We start from the raw sequence: 9361 nt of genomic DNA, 5'->3' as shown, positions 1-9361 counted from the left end.
TTTAATTTACCAATTATTTTTATTGGGTTTAAATTTACCCAAATCTCTCCACTGTTAATCTACATAGTATTCTGTACTCAATTTAATCAAACAGAAATCGTGTTATCGGGGTCCCTGGCACAAAAACATTTCAAATGCGGGTCTGCAGCCATCAGAATGGGGATCCTTGAAATAAATGTTTGATATCCACTGCTCTATAAATTAGTGTTTGTGTTAAATTTGTTTTCTTTAATTGCAGGCTATATACCTGTATATCTTTTCCAAAATCAGCTGACAATCATGGACGAGTGGGAGGAGGTAACTTAAATGGAGAGGACTGAACTGCCTTGATTAAAACATTCAGACTCTGTTGAAGTCATAACAGGTTTAATTTGTGTTCATGTTTACAGGGAACCAGCACCGGTGGCCAGGCTTCAAGCAGCGGTGGGTTTACTCATAGCAACTACACAGCAAAATCACAGACTGTTCTATTAACTATGACAGTGTTCAAATATACTCTGGGTTTGATTAACTCGCATGATTTTACTCTGGTATGCCATTGTAGACTTATTTTAATCTAGTCATAAAGTAGAATATTTCTAACTGACTATTGGAATACCCTCATGTATGTAACAGTAGGGGTAACCATTTACATTTGTACCAGTTAAATGTTCATATGGGTGATTGAATGGAGTTATTTTTGTATCCAGGAAGCTCCTGGAAAGACGACGGAGGATTTGGAGGAGGAGATGACAGAAGGGGTAAGTGTTGGTTAAGGGAAATGTGATTCCTCAGATTTGTTCTTCACCACTGGTTCAGGACCCGATATTTAGTGGCAGATAGATATTTGCCTGAATGGGCTCAAGTGAAACTTTGATAAAGGGACATTAGGTAGTTGACTTAATGTGAAATGCAAAATGGGTGTCCCAAATTGTGAAAACAGTCGACCCACTGTCCTAATGGGCAAATTCCCACATACAACGGAATGCAGACAACACTGGGCTGGGGTACTATGAGGCACTGAGTGATCCTTTCAAACAGTTAAAATTCTCAGAAGCAACACACTGTGCTGTTGGATCTGCTCCTGATTCGTATTCATTTGTGATCTCCGCCTGTATGTACAAGAATGAACATTAAGCAGTAGATGTCATTTACATAATGGAGGTTGCATGTGTTATCTACAGGTCGTGGAGGAAGAGGCCGGGGGGGACGAGGAGGAGGATTTAAGACTGAATTCTCTTCAGGTAAAAAAAACGTTTGGTTTGCACACAATTGATATTACTATAAAGGATCAATTTCATTTGCCAATAATCTGGTAACAAATCAAGCATACATGGCTATTTTAATGCTCCGCAAGCAGACAATTACATAAAAGAGCCAATCACAGCAGTTCTACTTTGGATATTCAGCAACATCTTTGCTACTCAAAATCATAAAACCCTTAAGCACACTAATACTTAAAGGGATATTTCACTTCAAAAAAACTTTGGGTCATTTTATCGTCTACTCAGGCTTTTGTGAGCCCCCCAGACCGTTTTTAAGTTGCTTGATTTAGTATTTAGATATTTGATCATTTTATCAGACACGCCCCCTTCCTAAACAAACCCATTATAACTTCAAACTCCATTTTTAACCTGTTAGACGTCCTTGGTTCTGCTGGCTCACCCTGCCCTCCTAATACGTGAGGGGGGGGTGTGTTTTTTCGATTACTTTTTACATTTTTTTTTCTATTGTATTGAATTTTTCATTTTCCCAAATTTCTTTTTAAAAATAAATGAAAAAAAGATCGAAAAAACACGGCCCCCTCGCGTATTAGGAGGGCAGGGTGAGTCACCAGAACTAAGGACTGGTGTTTTTGATGAATCTAACATGTTTAAAATTGAGTTTGAAGTTATAATGGGTTTGTATAGAAAGGGGGTGTGTCTGATAAAATGAATATCAAATATCTAAGTACTGAATCAAGCAACTTAAAAACGGTCTGGGGGGCTCACAAAAGCCTGAGTAGACGATAAAATGACCAAAAGCTTTTTTGAAAGTGAAATATCCCTTTAATTATACTAATGCTATACTATGCTAATGATGTAATCAAATTGAGGATTGTGCCAATGTAGCGATATTCTGTAAAGATCTTTTCCAATATCATGAAGCCCATACCCCGAAATGCATATAGTTTAAGTATTCTCAAACTGTTGATATTTTAACCTTTTCTTTTTTACAGGAGCTGATGAGAACGGGAATGGTAAGTACCAGTATTTTTTGGGGGGGATGGGAGTAGACTGATTGCACTAGTGTTTATATTATACAGTGTCTGAGTTGTGTATTTTGATTTGTTAAAATGAAGCGGGCAGCAGCTGGAACAGTGGAGGAGGAGGAGGAGGAGGAGGAGGCGGCGGCAGCAGCTGGAATAGTGGAGGAGGAGAGCAAAGCTTCAGAGGACGAGGAGGCCGTGGTGAGACAGGCTTTGGCTGATAGTTCTATGTGTAATTCACACTGAAGCAGCGTTTTAATGAAATCTATGTAAAAGAAAAAAGACATCCATTGAAATCAGTGGTTCTTAAAAGTTCACACAGTAATATTGTTACCTCAGGGGGCAGCAGAGGAGGTAGGAGTGATGGGGATGATGGAGGATCCAGAGAAGGTAATGGATGAACTGGCAATGGTTGATGATTGTCCATAAATAAGTGTTTTACTATGAATGTGATATAGCAATTTTTTTTGTGTATGTGAATGATAAAAAATAAAATGTCTCCTCCTCAGGGTTTGGAGGAGGTGGTCGCGGAGGAAGAGGAGGCGGGGGGGGCTTTCGTCAAGGTACACTATTACTAAAACAGCACCAACTTGAATCCTCCTAATGTGCTTAGAAATTCTGAAGGTTGTTAAAGTGATATTCCAGAGCTCTTTCTGGTAAACTCCACAACAAGCTTTTGGCATTCCAAAAGGTTAAAATGGAACGTGTTAGAAAACAAGATCATCAAAGTACACATTTAGCATACCACGAAGATTTTTCCTACTGTACATTTACCACGGTGCATTGTGCCTGCAACAGACAGTCAACTGCCGTGTTTGCTAACTGTCATCTCCATCTGCACCATTTAGTCTCAAATCAATATTCCTCCTTCCTTCCTCATAGTAAAACCTGAATGTAGTTGTAATCTTTCAAACGTATGTTTTTATTTGAGTGAAAAGGCAAAGTAATGTGTATTCCTGAACTAATTCTATGCTGAGGAATTAAATGTAAAAAGTTGATAAGTGGTTGAAGTGTAATGACACTTGTCTTTTAAGGTGGCGCAGAAGAAGGAACAGAAGGTTCTGGAGGAGGTAAATGAACCATGATACATAACTATAAAGTGAAATACTGAATCATGTTCATGAGTGAATGTCAACTGATCCTTCTTGTGTGACACTGCAGGGTACCGTGGCAAAGATGAAGAAGTCTTCTCTAAAGGTAATATTGGTGTGAATCAGATTCCATTTTTGTGTTTAACTTGGGACTTGGGGAACATGCTGCAGGTATAATTCTGTGCATCTGTGACAGGTCCAAGAGGAGACACGGAAGATGGAGGTGAAGAGAGTAAGTAATTGTTTCTATTGTGAACACACTGAAAGCTTGTCTTTTCTATGCCTTTTGTTTAAAGTCAGTCTAACCTCGTCCCCTTCCCCAGGACCGAGGGTGACCTATGTTCCTGAAGCTCTCCCTGAGGATGAAGCATCCATTTTTTCCCACTACGAATCTGGCATTAACTTTGACAAGTATGATCAGATCATGGTGGATGTTAGTGGCAACAACCCACCAAAGGCCATCATGGTATGGATCTGTTGGCAGAGTTTTCACCATCTGTTCAATAAGTATGGATGTTTTTTTCAGACCGCAATGAAACCCTGTTTGTTTTCATCTTCAGACTTTCGAGGAGGCACAATTCTGTGAGTCCCTGAAAAGGAACATAAGCAAGTCCGGCTATGTGAAGCCAACTCCAGTGCAGAAGTATGGCATCCCCATTATCACTGCGGGCAGAGACCTCATGGCCTGTGCCCAGACTGGATCAGGCAAAACGGTGAGATTCAGCTGATGCCATTATCTGGAATGATTGAGGACGGGACACATTGTCCATTGTAGGGATTGAACATCTATGATTATGAGTACATTATGTGGTCTAACAAACCACTACATTACACTAAAACAGTTTTTACCCAGTAGCAATCAGGCTGCTGAACAAAAACTAAGTCGGGTGACACTGCACAGACTGAAATGTGTTTAAAGGGACATTTTTATTAACACATTCATGACTTTTTATTTTTATGCACTCAGTCACTCACATTATTGTATATGTAGATTAGTCATATTATACACTTTATGCCTCTCCTCTCTCTATGAGATGACTATCTATCCTTTTTCAACTGCAATGATGAGCCTGCACAACCAATAATTTCACCCACCTTACTTGTAATGTGATGTGACAATAAAGATTGATTCTGATTCTACATTCCCTCTGAAGATCATCAAGGAGTATATTGAACAAGTAGAGGTCAGAAATGTCACTTAACTGTAGTTTCTAGGCACTGGGAGGCAAACTCGAAAAGTTTGAAGTCAATTAGTAAGGTGGATAAGCATATGCAAGGCTAAGATTGCAAGCATTGTCAAACTGTTAAGGAAAATGAGACTATTGCGCACTATTGAGGTATCAAAAGAGCACAGTATGTTTCTGATTGGGCAGATTACGTTCCTACGCACTGGGATGCAAACTGGAGCCGATGGGTGTCAGTGAGAGCGGGATGGACACACATGAATAAACAGCAACTTTGAATTATTACAAACTTTGTCAAATGATAGGTTCTTACATCTGGGAAATCGGTACATAATATTCTCTAACATGGTGTGCACATCAAAAAACTAGATCTGAATGTGCAATATGTATTTTGCTTATAATATCAGAATTTTGCTGAAATATCAGAAACTCAAACATAGTATCTATAAACTTGTCCACCGGGCTCTCATCGACAATGCTTTCCATTAGACTTCCTGTTCCAGTTTGACTCCGTGACAGTGCATAGACTGCATTCTGTGTGACTTCTCCGCTTCTCCGATATTTTCTGTCTGTTGCCTCTCACAATTTTCAAGCGCTTCCGTCATACAGTCTGGAGCACAGAAGCTCTGAAAATGATCAGAGGATAAAGCGGCTGTGACGCCTCCTTCCCGCTTCAGTTTCGTCCTTACAGTCACGCAAATTTGTCCTAATATAAATCAAAATAACAGAAGCATATATGGATTGCTGCTTACAAGAAATGGAAATAATAAAATGTAAAGATATGTAGAAAATGCATTTTCATGAACGGAAATGACAAACGGATGACTGCTTCCGTTGTCCGCTTTCGGGAAGTGTAGTCCCAGACTATTGTGTGTGTATATAGCATTCGGAAATAGTGGAATAGTAGTGTGGCTACGCGAAACTACTCAAGAGCAGAACTGGAGGTGAGCTTAGTTTCCTGCCTGATTGTAATGTGTCTCCTCCCTACAGGCTGCCTTCCTGCTGCCAATGCTCCAACAGCTGATGGCAGACGGTGTGGCTGCCAGTCAGTTCAGTGAGCAGCAGGAACCTGAGGTGGTGATCGTTGCTCCAACCAGAGAACTGATCAATCAGATCTACATGGAGGCTAGGAAGTTTGCCCATGGGTCTGTATTGTCACAATAATTTCATGTTCTGCAGTAGCACATGGTAAAAATTATCTGTACGCTCAGATGAAGTTTCAGGAGTCTTAACAAGAAAAACGCGCCTTGGCACGTAGGCCGTCCTCAGCGTTTCTAACTATCTATTAAGCGGAAGTGACATGTATAGCTTATCAGTTTAGATCATACAGCTGTCTCATTAGTGTTGTAGCACATGGAAAGTAATAATTTGTGTCTGTAAAAGTATATTGATAGACACATTTGTCTCGTCTGACCTGTGTAGGACATGTGTGCGTCCTGTTGTGGTGTACGGTGGAATCGCTACTGGACACCAAATCAGAGACATCCTGAGGGGATGCAACGTGTTGTGCGGGACTCCAGGGAGGCTGTTAGATGTGATTCAAAGAGGGAAGGTAATGAAGCCCTCACCAGTTATTCAGTTTTGAGTGTAGTGAACCTTCCCAGCTGTTTCTTAGTTCAAAGCTTTAATCTATTAGTTGAGATGCATTGTGTATCTATATTCTACTGACAAGTTAAACAGCTGCATTTCATAAGTTTAATCTTGCTATAATAACTGATGTGCCCTCAAGGTGGGTCTCGGCAAGATCCGTTATCTGGTGTTGGATGAAGCAGACAGGATGTTGGATATGGGCTTTGAACCTGACATGCGCAAGCTGGTGGGCTCTCCTGGCATGCCAACAAAAGAGGAGCGTCAGACCCTGATGTTTAGTGCCACCTTCCCTGAGGACATCCAAAGGTGCACTGCGTTACGCATCTTCTACAGGTTGTCTTTATGTGAAACCCCTCAATACTGATGCATTTCTCTGAATGGTTATGTTTTTTACAGGCTGGCCGCTGACTTCCTGAAGGCTGACTACTTGTTCCTGGCTGTGGGTGTGGTGGGCGGAGCCTGCAGTGATGTGGAGCAGAAGCTGATTGAGGTCACAAAGTTCTCAAAGAGAGATCAACTGCTTGATGTCCTCAAGACCACTGGTAACGTCTCTAACCTCACTAATCAACAACCTGAACAGGCTTGAAACAATGACAACTGTTAGGGGGGAAAATCTTAAGACTTTCTTTTTTGATTTCATGCAGGAACTGAGCGCACAATGGTGTTTGTGGAGACAAAGAGACAAGCTGATTTCATTGCCACATTCCTGTGCCAGGAGAAGGTTGCTACCACTAGTATCCATGGGTAAGTGGGAGCCTGCTAAAACATTTTTATAGCCAGCATGTGCTTAAACAGAGCAGCATTTGAACTCTTGTATCTTGACAGCGACCGTGAGCAGCGTGAGCGAGAGCAGGCACTACATGACTTCCGCTCTGGGAAATGTCCTGTCCTGGTGGCCACCTCTGTGGCTGCACGAGGTCTGGATATACCAGATGTGCAGCACGTGGTCAACTTTGACCTCCCCAAAGTCATTGACGAATACGTCCACCGCATCGGGAGGACCGGTCGTTGTGGCAACACTGGGAAAGCCATTTCCTTCTACGATCGTGAGAACGACAACCAAATGGCTCGCTCCCTGGTTAAAATTCTCTCAAATGTAGGTGACCTCACTCCTCAACACACTGCTCTGACAATACCTTAAAGAGCACAGCACCAGCCCTAATGTTTCGCATTGGTTTGACTGTGATTGACAGGCTCAGCAGGAGGTGCCTGCATGGCTTGAGGATTCAGCGATGGGTGCCACTGGAACTACAGGCTTCAACCCAGGAGGGTTTGCTTCCACAGACTCTAGGAAGGTAATTGTTGTGAATTAAGGAGACCTCTGCTGTGATCCTATGAACTATCCTGTAGTGAGATGGTGGCTCGCCATTCAATTGAATGGAAAGACCTCTCTGTAAGCAAGCACAAGTGCAGAACAAGATGATAGCATGGTAATCACACAGCATGTTCTGAGTTTTATCAAGCACATAGAGAGAATATACATTTGCAAATGTCATGTACACGTGGCCTGAGTATGATTCATGATGGATGGGTAAGCTAGAAAAGGCAGGACCGTAACCGACAGATGTGGTACAGACTTTATGCTGTTCATGAACAGCATGAAATTTAGGACATTATGTACAGATACTGGATGGATCATGCCTCAAATCTATTACTACATGGCAAAGTGCAACAAAGCAAACTTGAGCTTTTCCTACGTGGGGACAAGTTTGACGAAATCAACGTTCTAACATGGCTTCTGTTTTTGCCCTCAGGGGGGAGCTTTCAACACTGCCAACTCTGCAGCCAGCCAGCCACAAACGGCTGCCCAGAATGGAGATGATGAGTGGGAATAGATTGCCACTAGAGTTTCTTTCCTTTATTGTAACATTTATTTTGTCAACTTAAATGCATGCAGTTGTTTTAATGCATGAAGTGTGCTGTTTCGTTTTTCTTTTACATTGTGTTTGTTGTATTTGTTTGAATACGATTTAGAATGAGGCCATGGCTACTTTAGTTTGAAAACCTGTGTTCTTAAAACAAACAATACTTTCAGTTTTGTTATCTGTTATAATTTTATTTTGTATTTAATGTTAAGCCTGCTGTGACAGCAATGGTGCATTGTAGGATGTGTTACTGTCACTGAAGTCAAGATGTGTGTAAACGGCAGAAAGAGGAAACATATCAGTTGCAAAAATGCCTTGAATGTAGTTTAATATTGAAAACCGTGACAACATATTGAAAAGATGAGGGGAAGAGGGTTTTCATTAGATTAACATTAATCTTAATATTTTGTACTTGTGAAGTCACACAGACAGACGGTGTGAGTGTGACCCACCTAAAGTATCTAGGCATCTGACATCTAGTGGCGCTTTCGTGAAATGTGTGAGCTTTCTGTGAGAATCCTGCATTTCAGCCTGGGTGCAAAAAATAAAACGTATGAAAAATGTATTTGACTGGTCTTTATCAATAAGCTATCGGAATGATATGATAATGGTGCTCTGAAATGAGCGCAGGGTAGATTAAAACGGTTAGCCGAATTTGTCACGTATTAAACATTACATAGTCTTTACTCAACTGTTTGGACAATGTCGTGGACTTTGGCAGTGGTTCACAAACCGTGTGTGACCCTAAAGAGAAATTAGACGTTTGCCCGGGACCTAGTGAAAATAGATCTACTAGCTCACAACGCGTCGCTTCGCGGTGTTGTGAGCTTGTAGATCTGCCATTTTCACTGCTTAAAAGTTTTTTGTTTATTTATGGAGTTTCTTAGATTTGTTAAATTCATGAAATTCTCCTTTTGAACAACGAAAAAGGGGAAGTTGTGACCCATTTAAAAACTGGTCCGCGACCCAAACATGGGTCCCGAGTCCGACCCAGTGTTTGGGAAACAGTGGAATATGGACATCTGAAGTTTTCAAATAATTGTAGTGGAGTAAAAGGTACAATATTTGATGATGTGGAGTAGAAATTGCACTCCACAACGGCAGTAAAGTAAAAATACCTCAAAATTGTACTTAAGTACAGTACGTGAGTAAATGTACTTTACGCCACTGCGCAGCGGTGTGCGCACCTGTCACATTCAGACGGTGGCCAGTTGAGAGAAGAACTGCCTCTGCCTCCACACTGTGTGTGCGGTGCGGTGCGGTGCGCTGAGCTCCACTCATGTTCGGTTCTGCGGACATTGCAGGTGATTGAAGCTGGAGCAAGCAGTTGAGACCCCGCCACACTTCCACTGGGCTGGGCGGCCTGGGCCGGAGCGGCAACCACCACCACCCCTCTGGACCGAT

General features: G+C 41.7%; 1 protein-coding gene across 1 annotated transcript; it reads left to right on the top strand.

The window, feature by feature from the left end:
- Nucleotides 1-279: 279 nt before the first annotated feature.
- On the top strand, nt 280-7927 carry LOC308080531 (putative ATP-dependent RNA helicase DDX4; the record flags this gene model as incomplete). The annotated part of the gene is made up of 18 exons (XM_080422427.1): nt 280-297; nt 390-423; nt 690-740; nt 2198-2218; nt 2321-2428; nt 2567-2617; nt 2737-2790; nt 3389-3424; nt 3615-3784; nt 3879-4031; nt 5493-5647; nt 5925-6054; nt 6232-6398; nt 6489-6634; nt 6737-6836; nt 6918-7188; nt 7286-7387; nt 7847-7927. 18 exons carry the CDS (start codon nt 280-282, stop codon nt 7925-7927), a joined length of 1848 nt encoding a protein of 615 aa, XP_080278553.1.
- Nucleotides 7928-9361: the final 1434 nt, after the last annotated feature.

Source organism: Gymnoscopelus braueri (assembly GCF_963280865.1).
Source record: "Gymnoscopelus braueri genome assembly, chromosome: 24".
Classification (NCBI taxonomy): domain Eukaryota; kingdom Metazoa; phylum Chordata; class Actinopteri; order Myctophiformes; family Myctophidae; genus Gymnoscopelus; species Gymnoscopelus braueri.
The sequence above is the reverse complement of the archived record's forward strand: the minus strand, read 5'-3'. Positions and strand labels throughout refer to the sequence as shown.